This window comes from Agelaius phoeniceus, chromosome 20, assembly GCF_051311805.1.
Source record: "Agelaius phoeniceus isolate bAgePho1 chromosome 20, bAgePho1.hap1, whole genome shotgun sequence".
In the NCBI taxonomy this organism is placed as follows: Eukaryota; Metazoa; Chordata; class Aves; order Passeriformes; family Icteridae; genus Agelaius; species Agelaius phoeniceus.
In genome coordinates, this window is record NC_135284.1 from 5967002 (window position 1) to 5986463 (window position 19462).

Genomic DNA, 19462 nt, shown 5'->3' on the forward strand with positions numbered 1-19462 from the left:
CATGACAGTGTCCAGTCTTTGTTATCTTGCAGTGCCTGTGAATTGAACTAATTAATTGAAAGTTGCAGTAGGAGCGGCTGAATTTCTGTTTTTAGCTGTGCATTTCACATGTTGTTAGTGACCTCACCCCAAAAATACTGAACCTGTTGCTGCTGGTTTTGACAGCACTGTTTTCTCCTGCCTTCTGGCTTTGCTAGAAACTTTCCTGCAGTCCCTATCAGAACTTTCCCAGCTCTGATTGCCTGGCATGGGAAGCTACAGAGAGCTCATTCAGTGGCCTGTACCAGCCCCAGGGTGGTACAAACAGCAGTGTAGGTGATGTTCCCAAGCTCTCTTGTGTGCTGACCCAACTTTCTGCTGGCACAGTTGCTCCTCTTACTTTCTAGAGGAGCTGGAGCCAGCTGGTGTCCCCACTGTAGCAACCTTTTGTTCCCCTGTAGTTCATTTCTGGGCAGAGTTTGTAGCTCTTGTCCTCTGGGCCTTTACTCACACACATGCCACATTCCTCAGTGAGTGCTGTGGGAGCAGGAGCTTTTTTAAATGGTGTTTTTGTGCTGTCTCCAGCAATCTGCAGAGCGCTGTGTGAGCACCCTGCTGGACCTCATCCAGACCAAGGTGAACTACGTGGTGCAGGAGGCCATCGTGGTCATCAGGGACATCTTCCGCAAGTACCCCAACAAGTAGGTGGAAACTTCAGGGTGTTCTGGAAGCTCTTGGCTGCCATCATCAGAATAGAGCAGCTCTCTGCTCAGCAGGGCTCTGAAGCAAACCTGGAAGCAGTGATCCCCCTCCTGGTTTGGTAGGAGGCTCTAGATGAGGTGTCAGCCTGGCTTGTTGTTAGTTTGAATTGAAAAGTTTTCCTTCCCCACCACTCCGTGCTGAAGGCTGGATCAAAAGCCAGTAAAGCTCTTGCAGGGGAATGCCAGAAGGGAAATTTGGCCAGGTTTACAGCATCAGGCTGTTCTGGTTTTAATCCCCTCTAGAAATCCATGAAGTGTACAAGTGTCCTCACAGGGCTGTGAAAGTTCATGGCTCCCATGGTCCCAGATCCAGTCAGGTTATGCTAAACAAAGCACTGCTGGCCTTTCCCACCAGGTGTTCCTTCTGGCTTGGGCAGAACTCAGCTTCTCTTGGTTCTGCAGTAAGATTTTGTCTCCTCAGCCACAAAACTGCAGCAATGTTTTTTTCAGCAGAGACTTCATGATCACCTAAAAAATAATATGGGACATCTGCAGGTTTCCCTGGCAATTTCTGCTGTCAGTCTCAGAAATTCCCTGCTTGTGGGGATACCCAGACATGGGAGTAAGGGAAGCTAAATTATTGTGGGATATTGTCTGGTTTACAGTAAAGCCTTGGGGGAGTGCAATACCCAATTCAGAGTTACCAGGCTGGAGCCTCCAGCAAGGCTGCAGGATCTGATTCAGACTCGTGGTTTGAACTGTTGGATCAAATATTCCCATTAGCAAACAGAACAGAAGGCAGCTTTATCTTAAACTCCACATCTGGGTGGTCTTGCTGATGGATTAAACTGCAGAGACCTTGTGAGATCTCAGTGCTCAGCTTTGGGAGGGAAAAAAAAAATAATTGAATGCAAATGCTGCTTGTTGTATAGAAACACAAAACATGACGTGAGTGCAGGATTCTCTGCAGAATGATGTGGGCAGAAATGGAGTGAAACAAGTCCAGTTCTCCCCAGTAATCCACCTGTACTCTGACAAACCAGGTATGAGAGCATCATTGCCACTCTGTGTGAGAACCTGGATTCCCTGGATGAGCCAGATGCCAGAGCTGCCATGATCTGGATTGTGGGTGAATATGCTGAAAGAATTGACAATGCAGATGAGCTGCTGGAGAGTTTCCTTGAGGGTTTCCATGATGAAAGTACTCAGGTAAAAGTTGCAATGTGCATTTTATCTGTAGTGTTTTGTGCAGTGTGTTTATGGGATGGACAGTAAATGTTATTGCAGTGCTCAGACAATACTTGTCAATAAAAGCTTCAATATTGGGCTAACATAAAACTCTTGGGAATCTGCAGTTTTAGTGTGTCTCCAAAAATTCCCATCTTGGAAGCACAAGAGGGGGTTCCAAAGGTTGCATATTTCTTGGGGGAATGGCTGTACTGGGCATATGACACAAACCTCAGCCTGCTGCTCAGGGACTTCTCTGTGAAAGTGTTTTGCAACAGGCAAGGATTTCAATCTCATTGTACTGGGTTTCACTGGCAAAGAGCAGTGTCATGCTGTGAGGAAACTGAAGCCATGTTTTATATCAGTAAAGGAATTTCTAATCTCTCCTGTGCCCCTCTCTCTTAGGTGCAGCTCACTCTCCTGACTGCAATAGTGAAGCTGTTCTTGAAAAAGCCTTCTGAGACACAGGAGCTGGTCCAGCAGGTCCTCAGCCTGGCCACACAGGTAAGCCAAGGTATCCAGTGACCCAGAGCCCTGCAGACACTCTGCTGGCTGATGTCTCCCAGCTGCCAGGCCAGGCAGCTTTGCAGTAGATCAGATTCAAGGGTGTTCCCTTCTCTCCCAAAGAGGCTCTGTGTAAAAGCTGCTCTGTGCCTGTTACCATCTGGAATCTGCTTTCTCCTTCTTAGCTCTTGCTTTATCTAAATTCCTTCCCCATTCACTCACTAAATGGAAAGTTAGGGTCAGTGTAGAATTATCAAGAAACCAAAATTCTTTCTCCTTGAAGGTGGCTTGCAGTGAAACATCTGGAGCTATAACAGAGGCAAGAAAGACTTTGTTCTGTGAACAGCAAACTTTAAGCAGTGCTATGAAAAAGGAAGAACTGAGTTTTGGGGTTTTTGCCTTTGTACTTGGATGCTGTCAGCCAATGTGGCAGCTTTGCTGGAGGCTGTAGCAGTGGGTTAAGATCATGGATTCATTATGCATGAGATGCTGAGTTATGAGCTCAGATCACTGCAGGCAAGGCTGGGCTTGAGCTGGCAGTCACAACTGCTGTAGTTCCAGAGGACAGAGGTGATATCCTGGTGGCAGGGGTGGGTAAGAGCTCAGCTGATCTTTCTGCACTCCTTGGCTCCAATGACGGGGGTAAAGTGCCCAAAAAAAACCAGCTCCTCTCCAGACCTGCTGTGTCAAGTGATAAAAATAGTCTGCCAGCTGAATGGGCTGTGATTGTTTCTGAGCAGAAAACCTGGAGTCAATCATCAGCTGGCCTTTTTGATCCTCTTTGCTGCAAGAAATCATTGCTGTGGATTTGCTGCACTTCAAACTTTTATTCATTCCTTTGGGGGAGTTGCATTGGTCAGCAGCAACAAACCCATGACCTGCTTTTCTTACTTCAAAACCTGCTGTTAGGCAGGATCTGAGCTGCTCCTCAGAGAGGAGTGGGCCAAGGGCATGCTGTATCATTTTCCTGAGCCAACAGAAGAGAGGTACTAAGTGCTAAAACCCACTGTGCTGACTCACAGAACATTTAATGGCACCCTCAGAATGTAACAGGCGTCTGGGTTTGTTTCTCTGTTTGTCACCAATGTTGATTCAGTCTGGCTTTTTGTATTTTATATGAATAATAAGTCAATGTAGGATAACTGGCTGTAAAACATTGAAAAACCTTCTGCTTCAAGGTCTGATTTCTAGGTAGAGATGGTGTTTTTCACTTGAGTGGGAGAGTAATTACATGTGTGTTTCTTTCCCCAGCTTAGGTATTGTTGCACTTTAAGTGTCTCAGGGCTTGTCAGCCCAGCAGACTGCAGGTGTGACTGTAGCAGGAGCCAGCTCCATCCAGCCAGCTCTGGTAAAAATAGCAGTGGAGCAGCTGGGGCTGGCAGAAACACAGGAATTGAGGTCTCAGAGTCTCAGACCTCTGCATCCCCATTGCTGATGCATGGGTGGGGAGCTGAGCTAGCCAGGGTTCATTGTGTTGCTCCACAGGTGTGCATGCAGACCCTGGAGAGGGGAGAGTTTGGAGAGATTTGAGCCTCTTTTTTCAGTAGGTTTACCAGTTTCCAGTGTGGTTTTTTGGCTGTGAGAAGAAACAGTCAGCCTTGAATCTGAAGTGCCTGCAAGTAGGAGAGTGTAGCCTTTCATGTGTGCCCTTGCAGAAACCCTGCCTGATCCTGAGTGCACAGTCTGGGAGGGATTGTTAAAGTGTAAAGAGTCCACAATTCTCCCATCAAACAAAACCAGCTCTGCAGAGATAATGTGTGAGACAACAGAGAGATTAATTTAGGTCCTTACCAGCAAAATGAGCTGAGCTCAGTCTCATTCCAAGAAGAGGTTTGAGAATGTCTTGAGGCAGATGGCAGATGCAGATTCTAACAGGGCAGCAATGAGAGCACAGAAGAGAAAAAGAAATGCCAAGGAAAGGCTAGTGAGGTGTACAATATTTTGCTGGAATTTTATCAGGAGGAAAAGCCTCTAACATTTCTCCTGCTATTCTGCTGAAATGAAGATTAAAAACCTGAGCTCTTGTTTCCATGAACAGTTCACTACAACGTAAAACCACAGCACCTCCCTCTCCCTAGAACATGATCAGCAAACCATCCCCACTCACTTTGCTGCTCTGGGCAGAGCTGCTCAAAGAGGAGAGAAATAATTAGCACTTCATGCAGAGGCAAAAGTATCTGCAATAAAACAAGGGTATTATTGACAGCTGGAGAACTGATGAAGTACCCTAAGTGTGTATCATTAGCATCTCTCCATACTTCATTAGATAACTAAAAGGCAGGATAAATTAAGATCTCTTTTGCTATAAAGAATATGGCTTATTAAGATGTGGTTCTGCAGCATCTTTTTTGTCCAGCAGTGCCTTGGGTAAGTCATGTTTCCAGGAATCTTGGATCATTATGCAGTGTTGTGTGTCTGCTCTTCGTGTGCACCAGTCTTTACCACTCATGTTCTTTTCTCTGCATTTCTCCTAACACTTAGTGGCAGGAAAGTTTGGAAGGAGTTGGCAACTCTGTGGTTTGGGGCAATTGTGGGGTGTAAATCCTGGGATTTCTCCTCCCTGACCAGCTGAGCAGGAAGCCATTAATGCTTTGGTTCTCATTTTTAATTTTAAGATGTTCATCTCAGCAAGCAGTTTATAACATCATTTTGAGATTGGTGGCTGTGGCTGCTGGCTGGTTGGGGATTTTTAATCCAGAAGAATGAAGTGATTACAGGCATGAGTTGATTTGAGACCTGTGAGTGATGCATTGCTCTGTCTCAGGATTCTGACAACCCAGACCTGCGGGATCGTGGCTACATCTACTGGCGCCTTCTTTCCACGGATCCAGTGACTGCCAAGGAAGTGGTGCTCTCAGAAAAGCCCCTGATTTCTGAGGAGACTGATCTGATTGAGCCAACCCTGCTGGATGAGCTGATCTGCCACATTGGGTCTCTGGCTTCTGTGTACCACAAGCCACCCAACGCTTTCGTGGAGGGCAGCCACGGCATCCACCGCAAGCACCTGCCCATCCACCATGGCAGGTGAGCTCAGGCAGCCCGGGGATCAGGGGTTGGTGGTTTCTTTCTAGCAAACAGTCCAAAAGATGCCAGGATCTTTTAGAAGATCCTAGAGGGATTTTGTTGATAGCTTGCAGGTTGTTCAAGGGGCTGTTTCATTGCAGAATGTAATCCTGGCTATGGAGTGTCCAAGTTCCTGGGTTAGAAGACACAGGAAGTATCAAAGTTCCTGTGTGAGGAGAAGCTGGGATGTTTTTTGAGAAGACATGAATTAAAAGAGCTCTTGACATGAATTTGAGTAGAAAAGCAGAGGCTTTGGATGACTGTTGCAAGGAGGACTAGAGTGAGAGCAGGCATCTTTCAGAAGAAGATTTTGTAGGAGCTTTGCTTCAGCACCAGCTCAGCTTTATGAACCTGTCTCCTGGAATGCAGCATCACTTTCCTGGAACAGGAATTACAGGGATCTTTCACTGCTGCAACATGAAATGGAGCAGGATTGATAAAACTCCGTTTCTCACTTGGAGCCTGTAAAGCAAGGAAAGTGCAAAAGCCACCTAAACCTCTTAGGGCTCAAAAAAAGATGGGTAGAGTGACATGGTTTGTCTGACCTTTGTGAGGTGGGGGAAATGCTTTGGCTCACTGCCTGGGGCCTCAGTGCCTCCCTGGATCACAGTTCTGGCAGCAGGTCAGTTCTGCAGGAGCAGGCAGTGCCTCAGTCCCAGCTGGGGCTGTGTTGCTGCTGGGCCTGTTCCCATGCTCCCTCATTCAGGTGAACAGTTTGCTATTTGCACTAATGGTATTAATTACAAAAATGAGTGTATTTTGCAGCAAGAGGCAGAGTAGCCAGGCTTACCTCTTAATAATATTCCCAAAGTGACATTTGGAGAGCTATTTTTTGCTGTTGCACTGATAAATCAGTGTGTGATGCTGCTTCTTTTCTATTTTCTGACACCACTTCTCTGCTATTCTTAGCAACTAAAGCTATTTCTGTGGTGGCTGGCTTTGGGAAGCTGAGTTGTTTTCTCCCTGCCTATGAAATCAAGTCTGGCTGCACTGACCTAGAATCAGCAAGTACAGATGTACCAGTTGGGCAGGAAAAGCAGTGACCACTTTCCTACCTCTCCTAATCAAAGATTTGTCTCAGAATGAGCTGAATTTTGGTGTTACCAACCTTCCTGTACACTGTTGTTCCAGGTCACTACAGCAAATAGCATTTTAGGGGATTTAGCTCAGAGAATTCAGCTTTTTGAAGGAGCAGTTTATGATCTTCTTGCATGCAGTGTCTCTGTGCTGGACTCTCATTGCTCATGCTCAGTCTGCTGACCTTAAGTATTTTCTGATTTTGGCAGAACCATTGCTTCAAAAAGCCTCAAAAAACAAACCCCCAGGCCTCAGTCAGCAGTGCAAGCTGGGGGAAGGTCTGAGGGATGCTCAGCAGAGCGTGCTGCACACTGATCATGCTGATGCAGGGATAAATTTAAAAATGAGTGGGGTTAGTTAATGCCACACCAGGCTTCTCTGGTGGGAGCTCACCTCAAGAGGCCCCAATATTGGGGTTTTCTGCATCAGTTTAAGGCAAGTTGAGGGTGCCCAGTGAAAGAGAATTCCAAACAGTGAGTGAAGTGATTTTCTATACAACTCCTGCACTCCAGTGACCATTCTGGTAGCTGATCCTTGTGGTAGAGACTGATGGGAATGGGGAGATGTCCACAGTGAATGTGGTTTAAGAGGGGCAAGACAGCACTGCCTTGAGTGGTGCTTCCCTGGCTATAAACCCAGAGGAGTTTTGGTTGGCAGAACACCCTACATGGCATTTGGATTCATTCATTTTCCATTCAGAGCACTGTAGGGCAGGTTTCTTGCAGCTCTCAGCTGATGGGAAGACCCATTGAACAGCTCACAGATGGTGAAATGTTCCTGCCTCTCTCCAGCAGGCCCAAGTGTCACAGAGCTGCAGATGTGTCCTGAGGGTGGGGAGCAATCTGATGGCTTGGCAGTGTTTCCTCCTGTGGTGGCTCCCACCACCCCTGCTCAGCCATAGTTCAGCTGGGAAATTTGGGAAGATGTTCACAGGGCTCCTGGGACAAGCAAGTCTGATTAGACTTGGGCAGGTGTCTCTATTTCCCTGTTTCACAGGTAGCTGCAGAGAATTTTGGATTCTGATTCAGGCTGTGCATACCTTGTGACTCCAACATCTGGGAACTGCTGGAGGGTGAACTTCCAAATTCAATCAAAACTTCCAATTCAATTCAATTCACGGCCAAATTTCCAATTCCCATGGCCAAACCCAAGACTGTAAGGGGGAAAGCTTGTATCAAGTCTTTTTGCCCCTTTTAACCCACATATTCTTTATTCATTTCTTTTCTTTCAAAGAAAATGCAAAGTTTTTTATAGGAATCTCTTTAAAGAGATTCTTTACCAATGGAAGTCTGGGGTTTTGCTTTTTTCAAACAAACCAACCGAGCTTTGTCCTTTCCTCATTTCTTGTTGGGCTTTGGGGCAGCAGCAGTTACACAAGACATGGAGGGACTTCTGTGTCTCCATCAGGAGAAGGATGAGTAAGTGTTGAAGGGGTGGAGTGTTGGAGGGATTATATCCTGGGAAGGAGCAGAGTGGTTTGTGATGTGCCTCTCCCAGAGAGGCTGTTCCTGTTCCCAGCCTGGGGGTGGGAGTGGATGGATCACAGTCACCACCTCTCCTCAGGAATGCCTCAGTGAGTGCTTCAGCTCACTCAGCACTCTCCCTGCTGAAGGCAGCAGCAGCAGAAAGGACAGCTAATATTAGTGCTATTGGGGCTCTAAAGCTTTTAATGCAAAGAAGAAGCTTTCAAGCCTTCCTGCTGCTGCCTGGTAACTAATTCACTCTGCACTCCATCTTTTCCTCCTGGCACTGGCATTGGGAGCAGCTTACACTCTGTCACTGAATCTTTCCCCTCAACAGCTGAATGAGGATAAGAGAATTTTGGCTACTCAGAAGCTGCAGTGCTTGCAGAACAGCCCCAGAGTTAAACACCTTGTCAGGACACTAATTCCCACAGCAATTGTGGGCACTAACTGCTGGCTGCAGTAACATGAGCTAAAAATCATTTTATCAGTTCCTGCTGGAAACAGGATATAAAAATTTAATTATCTAAAATATGAGCATCTCTGGATTTAAGGAATAAATACATTGTAGTGAGTTCTCCAGTTATTTTTTACCTTCTCTTTGTTATCAAATTCAGTGACAAGTGGATATAAAAGATACAAAAGGTAGCCAGACTGCATATGATGATAAATTTTGGAAGCTGTATAATGAGTGTTTCTAGACTAGTAATTAGCATGCCTGCTAACTCAGAGGAAAGGAAATTATTGATAGAAGGGAGGAATCAATTTTGGATTGAGTTTTTCAATTAGGAAAGACTGATAGACCTTGCTGCTGGTCAGGAGAAGGTGATTAATCTAGATCTGAGTGAAGTGCTGAAGTTTGCACTGGTTAGAGTAAGGGCTCAAGGGTTTTATCAGTGTTAGATCTCCAAGAAAATCTGGATTATTTATTTTTCCCTGTGTTTTTATCTCATCCTCAGACCCAATGGGCCTTAAATCATCTCTTTAGGTTCATTCTGAAGTAGGAAATGTTGTTTTCAGTTTTGTAGCCCATGTGGTACCCATGGCTCTCTGTTTTGGAGGGGGTCTCTGATTCTCAGGGTGGGAAGGGTTCACCCCTTGCAAGATTCCCTTTGCTGGGCTGAAAGCCACATCCACTGCAGGGAAAATCTTTGTGCTCAAAGTGGTGAAGAGCCAGGTGCCATAGCCCTGCCTGGTGCAGGACAGTGGCCACAGCAGCTGCTGGCACCACCTCTTGCTGTGTTTCCCCATGCTGGGACCCTGAGCTGGAGACCAGAGGTGACTGATATTTGTCCTTTCTGCTTCTTGTTCTCCCCCCACAGCACTGATGCTGGTGACAGCCCCGTGGGCACCACCACCACCACAAACCTGGAGCAGCCACAGGTCATCCCATCCCAGGGTGACCTCCTGGGGGACCTCCTCAACCTGGACCTAGGGCCCCCTGTGAATGTGCCCCAAGTGACCACCATGCAGATGGGTGCTGTGGACCTCCTGGGAGGAGGGCTGGACAGCTTGGTAAGCAGCACATCCTCTTTAGCTGATGGGAGATAACTGGAGCTGTGCTTGTCTCTGCAAAGCCTTGAGCTTTGTGCTTTCAATGCTCAGTGAGCCAAATTCCCAGTGCTGGGTCCTGAAACTCCAGGAGGATTTAACCAGAGTTATTGTACCAACTTTGAGCAGGCTTTTTCCTGCTCTACAATGAATGTTGCTGCATGCTGTAGAATCCCCATGGTCAGTGGATCTATTTGTTCTGTGCTTTTTCTGCCTGTAGAAGAAAACCAGAAAGTTGCTTTATGGATGTGAAAGTGTTTTGCTGCTTTCTATTTGAATCAGGCTCCCTTTCAAGAAGGCATTTATTCCACCCAATTCCCAGCCCTCCTGAATTTCAGTGCTAAATCTCTCAGGCTGTAACCCTGTGTCTTCCCATTTGTGTGTTCTCCAGAGCATGCCCTGGTTTAATATCAGTGACATTTTAATTGCAGTGGGGTCAAGAGGGAGCTCTCTGGGCACTCCTCCCTGTTCCAGAGCTGCTCACCAGGCACCTGCCCTGGCACTAACAGGGTCAGGAGCAATCCCAGCTCCCCTCTGCTCTGGGGAGGGAGCTGCAGGGAGAACATCACAGAGCAGGGAGCAGCAGCAGGGCAGAGGTCAGTGCTGTGCTCTGAGGGTCACAGCACACACATGCCCAGCTCCCTGCTGGCTTCCCCACAGGGGGAGGAAGCTCTCCCAGGTGTGTTTGCACCATGCAGATCAAGTAAGACTGCCCCAGGGGACATAGTTGGGTGCTTCTCAGACTTGGAGTGGGTTTGGGTTGCTTGAGGTTTGGTTTGTGATGGGTTGGGCTGGGTTATCTCTGCCTGAGTCAGGCTCTGAATAACGGAGGTAGGAGGCAGCTGGATGAACCAATCCTCAATTCAACAAATCCTTATTAGTCAAATACATATTTTTTTAAACCACAGTAAGCTTACTAAAGCAAACGTTAAACACATTTCCAGCTCCCGTGCTTCATGGCCTAATGAGCTGGAAACAATTTAACCCTTAATGGGACTGGCCCTCACAGAGGGCAGAGGTGCTGTGGGCTCTGCACTCTCTAACCACAGGTCCTTGGCTAGCAGGGACTCTGCTCTTACTGGGGATTGGCACAATGGTCAAGCTGGAGTTGCTGGGGAAGCAGACAGTGAGAGCAGAGCAGAGAGCTCTGCAGCCTCTCCCTGCACTGCCAACTGTGCCTCTCCACACCTGGCACAGGCACTTCAGGAGTGAAGGCATTGCAGAAGGTGCTGCTGCTGGGGTACCACACCATGGCTTGCACATAAATTCCTCCCTGCTGCCTTCCAGGCCTCTCACAGTAACCCTTTGTTCCTCATTAGTGTCACACAAATAAATGGGCGCAGTAGAAGTAAAACTTGGTTCTGGGAGAAGAGCTGTCTCCCAGCTGGCATTAATGGGCTAAATTTTGTGACCTGCTCTGGCAGTGGAGCTGTTAGTTGAAATGGTAGCAGGCTTTTACTTAATATTTTTCTCAAGCCTTAAGCACATCCATGGGGTTATGGAGTGTGATCTGACAAAATGATCCTGTCTGGGTGGGGAGTAGCTGTGCCTGGGGCATGGCCAGTGCTCTCTCAGCTGAGTAGATGGGAAGGACTGCAAAAAAAAATCTGAATCTTGGTGTGGTTTTTGAAGGTGGATGCTTTCTATTGGATGGCTGTGGCATCAAACTCCAGCTTTTCCTTCCTTTGGTCAGTCTCTTTTCTCAGGTAACAAGTGACAGGATGAGAGGGAATGGCCTCCACTTGTGCTAAGGGAGGTTTAAATTGAATATTGGGAAATCTGTCTTCACCAAAAGGGTTTTCAAGCCCTGCAATGGGCACTAAGGCAGTGCTGGGATCTCTTAAAAATCGTGTAGATGTGGCACTTGAGGACATGGTTTAGTGGTGGCCTTGGCAGTGCTGATGGAGTGCTGTGGAGGTCTTTTGTAACCTAAATGAGCCTAGGATAATAAGCTTAATTAGTGAGTGAATGTGAGCAGTGTGTTTGTTTGTTGCTGTGGGCATGTGTTTAACAAGTCTCAAACTGGGTTAACCCTAACCTGGTATTACCCAAATTGCTGGGAAGTGCCCTGGGCTGCTGGGCTTGCCAAGAGGATTGGCATTTGGATCTCAGGCTAATATTAAACCACATTTGTGCCATGCCAAAATCAGTCTCAAACTGCAGATCCCCCAGGCCTGATTTGTGTGGGTGGGAAGGAGGTGAGACACATCCCAGTGTGCTCCTTGAAGAAGGGCTGAGATCTTCCCCCTTATCCAGGGATCAAAAACACCTGGGGGCCAGCAATGCCTGGATTCTTCTGCTTTGTAATTTCCCTTTTTGTTACTCCTTAAAGCTTTTTTTAATGCATTTCTTGCCCTGCTTTGTTGGGCAGACTGACACACACTGTGCTGGTGACATTGCCCCAGTCCTGTGAGTGCCTCAGAGGCAGCTGGAGGTTTGCAAGAGGCTGCTGGCAGGAGCTCAGCCACTTTGTCACACCCACTCGGTGTCATCTGCTGGTCCCCTCTTCTGCCCCCTTATCTCATCAGAGGGATGTTCTTGTAGTGAAAGTCCCAATGGGACTGACCCAGAAAGACCAACAGCAGCATTAACTTAGCAAAATGCCATTCTATTTCCATTCCTTAAACTGTGGGCTTTTATTTTTCGTCCAGGCATTTAAATAGAGACTGAATGGTGTAAAACTGCACAAACACCAAATTAATATTGTTCATTTGAATTGGCCTCAGCACTGCCAGATATTTATGCCCATGACTAGTGAGACTCCAGCTGCTTGCAAGGTTAATTTCTTTAGTGAGTAAATCTTATTTTATCTCCACAGTGAGTTCTGTAATTGGCATTAAATGTAACATGCCTGCACAGATGCTGAGCATGTGTTAACAATTAAAAAGAGGAGAAAAAGGGCCTTTGGTACAAGAGGATTGCTTATAAGCAGAGCAGACTTGCTGTAGGATTTCTGGAGAGCTTTTTTCTAGGGAGCAGGTTGTGCCCTTGTTTGCCACCATGGCCAGATCTTGTTCTTCTCTGCTCAGTTTTCTTTTTCCATAAAATGGTGACTAACCCCACTTTACAAAACTACTTGGGATCTCCAGCTCCACAGTGTAAAGTAGCCATAGCAGTCACTAATGGGGGAGAAATAAAACATGTGGGAGAGCAGATTGCTGGGTGCAGAGCTGGTTTTTGATGCTGGTTTCCCTCAAGTGGCTGAATTTCATGCAGGTTACAGTCACTAACCCAACTCTTGTGCAATGGTGCAGCACTTTGCAGGATGTCTGTCTGTGCTGACATGACATTTTTACCTTTAAACCTTTTTTGTGTGTTCATTTGTTGTCCAAGTCCACAGAGCCTGAGAGCTCTGTGTGCACACTGTGCTCCCTGGGAGCCCCTGCATTGTCTGGGAGCAGGGCACTGTGGCCAGGAGCCAGGAAGGTTGGCTTGAAACCCCTGGGCAGAGCAGTAAATCTGCAGGAATGGACAGGCTTGGATTGTCTGTTATGTAAGGATTTTATTTAATGCTCTAGCCACTCATCTACACGAATATTATTGATTCGAGACTGGCAGCTGGTCAGGTTGATTTATGTCCTAAACTGAAAAGCTGTTTGATAAACACTGAATATCCACAGTTTTCTGTAATACTGAGGGTGGTTTGGGCTGTCACAGGTGGGGCTGTGCCCCTCTGTGTAATCTGGATGGATTTAGGGGGATCTGACCCCAAAGATCTGTTCCACATTGTTCAGGGCTGTGTTCCATCACTGCAGTGGGATGGAAGGTGGGAGCTGAGCACCAGCTCACCCTGAGCTCCAGGCACCACAGGCTCAGCAGCCTGGGAGGAAATCCCTATTCCAGCAGTCTGAAGTGCTTGCCTCATCCACAGGGCTGTGAGCAGGGGCTGCTGCTGTCCCTCCCTGGCTGGCTGGCTGCTTTCAAGTGGAGAATTCAAAGTCTGGCCTCAATAGACAACACCCTGGAGTGTTGGAGTTGATTAGGGACTCAGCAATGTTTTATAAAAAAGCCCCAAAGTGACCTTCAGTCTGCCCTGGGGTGCCACATTCCTCTCCTGGCTCTGCAAGTGATTTGCTGTGTATAATCTTAGGAAAGTTACTTCATTTACCTTTTCCTGGCACTACAGTGTGAGAGTGGCTGTGCCAGGTCAGCCCCAACATCCATTTTTGCAGTGGATGTGATGATCCTTTCCCAGAGTGCTCCTCCAGCCTTTGACAAGGAGCTGAGTGACTCCTTTCATCTGGGCTGTGCAGGTTTGATGAGCTATAAAGGAATCTGTTAAGATTTCTGACAAAGGACACAAATCCATTGCTGGGGCAGGGCTGGCGTGGCAGAGGAGCTATTTTGGTGGGTCACTCATTCATGTCTGATTCAAAGCTGTTGTAGCAGTCATAGGACTGCTAGAGCTTTGTGAGCAGCTTGTTTTTTACACTTTGGAGAATGAAAATGGATAGGATTCAGCTTTGGTTGCTGATGGAAATCTCTCAGCAGGACAAAGCATTAGCAGCAAGTGCAGCGGAACTGGTGACCGTGCTATTGGCAGTGTGACCTGTCCTCCAGCAGCTTTGACACAGCTGTCCCTGGTTTGGAGAGCTCTGCCATCCTGGCTTGGTGTGCAAACAGCCACAAAACAGCAGCAAACAAGGCTCTGAACTGCCTCTGTGTGAGCCACAGTGTGTCTGCAGTGAGATCCCTGCAGCCCAGGCATGGTCTGTCCTGCAGCTCAGGGCTCTCTCCCAGGGTTAACCTGCCCCAAGGGGGCTGCCAGCAGCCCTGCTCTCAGCATCTCACCCCATTCCTCTTAGGTAAATGCTTTGTGTTCCTTGCTGCTCTCTTGCTGAGTGCAGGCAGCGCCTTGAGCTGGTGCTTGACTCCTGCTTGTGATGTGAGGCAGCTAGAAGGCAATTGTCCCCTGTTAAGCCATGAATTGTGGTCCAGGACATGCACAGCTGCCTTTGGAAGCCCTGATGATGCTGTGGGCACAAGGCAAGGCAGTTGCTGAGCAGTGGTTATTGAAGCTTTTGTCCCTGGCTCCACCCTCCCTGTTATTTTTTGGTGCTCCAAAAGCCTCACGTCATTTTGCAGAAGTGATTGTAGCCCCTCAGGATCACATGAACACTTCAGCAGAGTCACTTCATTACAAGCTGCTCTTAAGATGCAAATAAACCCTTCCTAATGCAGTAACTCCAGCACTGCTACACTTCATAAGTCAGCATAACTGCTTCCACAGGGCTGGAATTGCAGGGCAGAGCCTCCAACTGCAGAGCAGCTGCGGCACCGTCCGAGCCAACTTGTGCAAAGTGAAGGTGCTGATGCAGTTTGGGAAAAGGTGCTGGCACTGCTTTTATTGATACAGCCTCTTCTTTCAACCCATGTGGCTGCTTGGGTGCTGTTATGGCAGGATAGGTTTGGAGGGAATAAAGAGAATTCCTCTTTGAAGAACTTTTATGCCTCTGGGGGCTGAGACTTCCTGTCCATCCTCTGCTCATCTCCTGAAGCTGGCAGCTCTTCATCCTGAAGCAGAGGCTTTGTGCTCTCCAGGCTGCAGCTTTAGGATCAGAATCAGGGGTTTGCAGTGCCATGAACTCCTTTGGACCATCAAGAGCCAGCCCTTGTGCACCCACCTTCACAGTAAGTGGGGCTGGCAGCTGTATTAACGTGGTCTTCTCCTGTGTGGGACTGTTCCTGACTCTCCTGTAAGGCAGATCCAGGTTGTCCTCCTGGCAGGAGTGTCTGTCTGCCCATGAGACAAATGGAAATGGTTAACCAGAGCTGCCAGTCCTGGGGAATTGCTTCAGCAGCACTTCATGCCTGACTAATCTCTGTTTCTTCCCTTCTGCACTCTGCCTGTCACTCCAGATGGGAGAGGACACTCCGTGGGTAATTGGTTCCTGTTCTCTCTGTCTTCCTCCTTCCTTCTTACTCACACACTGTTACAGTCTCTTCCATCACTCTGAGTTTGGAATAAAGTTATGATTTGGGCATCCCACAGGAGGAAAACCAGACCTGCAGTTCCTGAATGGGGAAAGCATCGGTGCCATGGGAGGGTGACAGGCAAGAAAAACAGAAAAAGAGACTTTGTGCTGCTGCAATGGGAAGGGCAGCCTGGATCTGATGTGGAATTGATCAGTTCTTTATTAACTTCCCCCCTGTAACTTCTGGTGCAGTAGAAATGCTGTCACTTCTCTCTTCAGTCAGGCTAGAGCCAGCTCTGCCTGTAGGGACCTGGAGGAGCTGCAGCTCCTTGGCTCTGTTTCTGCAGCTCTGGAGCACATCTGCAGTGCTTGGGCCCAAGCACAGGAGCCAGGAGAGGCTCAGGCTGTGCTCTGCAGAGCCCTCCAGCCACTAAAGAGGGGCTGCAGCAGCTCAGAGCTTCCTGCCATGGAAAAGAGATGGTGGATCCAATCTGAAAACACACAGAGGCTCCTGGTAAATTCTCTGAGCCAGTCAGGGCTTTTTTTCTCCTTTTTATGAGAACTGAAGTCTTAACTAAAGCAATAAATCTACATTCTACTTTCCCCCCCAAGGGCTGACATTTAGGGAAAATGGAAGACTTGTGGATAGCTCAAGGAACCCCAATATGTCATTCCCTGTCCCTTGCAGCCACCATCAGTGTAGGAGCTGCTTCGAGGTTGGGTTCCTACCCTGCAGCTCCTTCTGATGAGTGTAGTAGGAAATGCTAGAATAGTTAACATCTGGCTTGATTATGCAGAATTATTCAGTCATTTCCATAATACCCTTTGTAAAATGCTTGCTGCTTGATAAACCAGCCTTTCTGCTGCTGCAGACAACAGAACCAGAAATCCTGTGTGCATACAATAATACCTGGGAATGAACTGGATTCTTTCTTCTCCCCCAGTCTTCGCTGCCTGTCAATATAAAGCTTGAAGTTCATCTGCATGCAAGACTATGAATAGGGATGAGGTGTAATAGTTGCATTTATTACTCCTCAGTGAGCCAGTAACAAGATGTAAATGATGTGATATATTAATCTAAACCATGGCTTGGATTAGAGAGCAGTCAATAGAACAGAACTCTGCTCTGTCAGACTGTTTCAGTGGGGGAGACTTGACAGTGTAATAAGCCTTATTTTATAAGCTCAATATTAATTGGATTTGCATCCTCTGGCTGGCTTCCTTTGGTCTCTGACTGAGCCTTCTTTTGACTTTGGAATCACTCACATTTATCTGTTATTTCTTAAGTCAGCTGAGCAAAACTGGACAGCCAGAGCCTGGGCTGCTGTGTGGAGAGGTGGCTGTTGAAAAAGATGAGGAATCTCTCAGCTTCTACCATGGCCTCAAGTAGGGATAAACTGAGTCCCACACAGGAAAAAAGCTCTTAAGGCCTCTTAACAAAAAGCAAATTGTGTGTGATTTGTTCTTTCCTAACACCCACTTGGAGTGGTTAATGTTGCTCCTGTGAGGACATGGGGAGGGAGAGGTGCCTGGGAATAGGAGAGAGATCCAGGGAGCACAGGGATTTGTCACATTTTACAGGTTTTATGGAGGCTAGTTATCTTCTGGTAAGTCACTGTCTTACACCTTTGCTGCTCTTCTCAGGGCAATTTATCCTTTTTATCTGTGCTCTGATGGAGAGAGGTATGAAGCTTTATGGTGTCTCTTGACCAGCATAAAACACATTTGCTGTGAGATCTCTCAGGGAACAGGCTGGAGGGGATCAGAGCAAAGTTAATTTCCAAGTTTTTTGTGCAGAGGGAAAAGGTCAGAGCCTTTTTGGCTCTAAGCATAGGCAGTCCTGGGAGCTTTTGCTTCAGCTATATGGTGCATTTGTTCAATATTCTGACACACCAGCACTTATTTGAGCAACATATCCAGAGCCTTTGTTGACCCAGTTTTTCACATGCTTTTTTAAGAGCAAACTAACTCCAAACTAACTCCCCAAACTAATGAAATGGAAGAGTAGAGTGAGACCATCTCTGGTGAGCTGTGATGTTCTGGTCTGCCAGCCCAGCCTTTTCCTAATGGGGCTGGCTCTTACCTCAGCCCTGCATCATCCTCATCCCCTGTGGATGTTGTCAGGTCATGTTCCTTGTCTGAATGTGACCCCAAAAAACCCCTGTTCTAGGCAAAAAAAAATTACCCTGGTCTTCAGAAGCAAAGCCTGGGACACAGATAAGCCTGGAGATGTCTCTGCAGTGAGTTAACCTCTGCAGATCTGTGCTTGTTTGCTCCTGGTTATCTGTTAAATGCATTTTAATTGTTCACAGGGGTGATGTACTTGCAAACAGCACTTGTAGCCAAGCCTTGGAGCCTGTCCTGATCTCTGAATTCTCCTGAGCGTGCAGAATGATGTGGAGATTTGAAAAATGGACTTTATCACTGGAAATGTGGTCTGGGTGTTTTGTAAAGGGAACTTGTGAGGGGAGAGCTTCTAGTTGAGCCCCAGAGAGGATTTAGTGTTTCTGGAGAGCTGTTTGGGTCACTTCAGATGTGACTGTGCAGCTTGGCAGAAATTGGAACTGAAATAGCCTGGTGCACTGTGAGATCTCTTTGCTGTGGATGATGAAGCTGTTTTTTCCCTGTCTGAGGGAGGGGAGCATCTTCAAAGCCCCCCCTCTCTGAGCTGTTGTCAGAGGCAGCACAGATCCCATTCTTTTTCTTCCTCAGTGCTGAAAAGAGCTGCTGTCTGAGGAACACAGCCAAGGTGCATTGTGTTTGCCCATGGCTCCTAGCTGTTCCCTAGAAAACTAAAGCTTTCAGGAAGTGAGCCTTCCTGTCAGTTTTATTTTTATGCCATTTCACAGTTACCCCACTGGGTTTTGTGGAGCTGCTTGGGTCCTGCTGGCAGCAGCAGGGCTGAGGGGAAAGCACCAATGCATGAAACGTGGAAAAGGGAGGTTTTGGTGCAGACAACAGGCACAAGAAGGGATGGATTTTTATTCTTATTAACCACAGTGAAGGCATGGGGTAGTTGTCCTCAAACCAAAACCTTTCAGCAAGCAGAGCAGGCAGGACCTCTGGGAGCTCCTTGCCAGACTCCAGGTTTTGCTGAAGAGCTCAAGCCCAGGGCTGGAGTAAGTCAGATAAAGTAACTTCTGCAAATGCAGGTAACTCTGCTCACATAGCAGCATTCTCTAGGTAACTCTGCTCCCACAGCAGCCCCTCTGCTCCCTGTGCTTTCCCAGCACTGCATTTCCATCTGTCCTGTGCAGGAGTGGTCCGTGCTGGCTGGCTGACACTTGGCTGAAATGATCTCCTCTCCCTCTCCTCTCTCTCCTTCTCTCTTTCAGCTTGGCAGTGACCTTGGCGGGGGCATTGGAGGAAGCCCGGCAGTAAGTGCCATTCCATTTTTTTCCCCAATTTCCAAAGCTGCTCAAAGCTCAGGGGTTTTTCAGTTGTAAGCTCACCCACTGAGTGCTGGAAGGTGCTTTTTAAAGCCCTGAAGTTGTTTGAAAATGGAGAAATGCAACTGAAACACACAGGTCCCCACCTATGTGGATTTGAGTCCAGCTGGGCTTTCCTGAGAGCAGCCAGGGCCAGAGCTGTTCACTCTCTCTGCTTAGCTCTTCTTCCTCAGAGCTTTTAGTTGGAGCAGCAGCATTAACCCTGGCAGTGCCTCATCCTTGTGCAACTGCTTTAGCAGCTGAAAGGCCAAGGATGCTTATCCCTACTCACAAAGCCTGGCCTGTAATCCTAACCCAGTGTCACCACAGACCTACCTGAACTCAAGTGCTTTCTCCTCCCAAACTCCATGCAGGATTTTTGGACATCAGGGTCAGGTGCTCTGAGTTTTCCTACTCTGTGTGGTCAGTGCTGCCACCTCCTCTGTGCCTGTGCTTTGGGGGTGTCCTCCTGCCTACAGCTCTTGCCAGGACATGGGACAGTTTCAAGTTGCTCTTAAAGCAGCCTTGGCTTCAAGCTCATGGCAGCTTCTTCC

At 47.6% G+C, this 19462-nt stretch overlaps 1 protein-coding gene across 4 annotated transcripts in view; it reads left to right on the top strand.

The window, feature by feature from the left end:
- AP2B1 (adaptor related protein complex 2 subunit beta 1) overlaps positions 1–19462 on the top strand; it is a 77434-nt gene that overhangs the window by 30674 nt on the left and 27298 nt on the right. For 3 of the 4 annotated variants that reach the window (XM_054646768.2, XM_054646769.2, XM_054646770.2), the window contains exons 10-15: positions 565–680; positions 1724–1889; positions 2313–2411; positions 5176–5435; positions 9337–9529; positions 18816–18857. In XM_054646768.2, the coding sequence (XP_054502743.1) occupies positions 565–680; positions 1724–1889; positions 2313–2411; positions 5176–5435; positions 9337–9529; positions 18816–18857 (876 nt within the window). The remainder of the gene's footprint in view (positions 1–564; positions 681–1723; positions 1890–2312; positions 2412–5175; positions 5436–9336; positions 9530–18815; positions 18858–19462) is intronic. The other variant, XM_054646771.2, reaches the window with a different exon arrangement.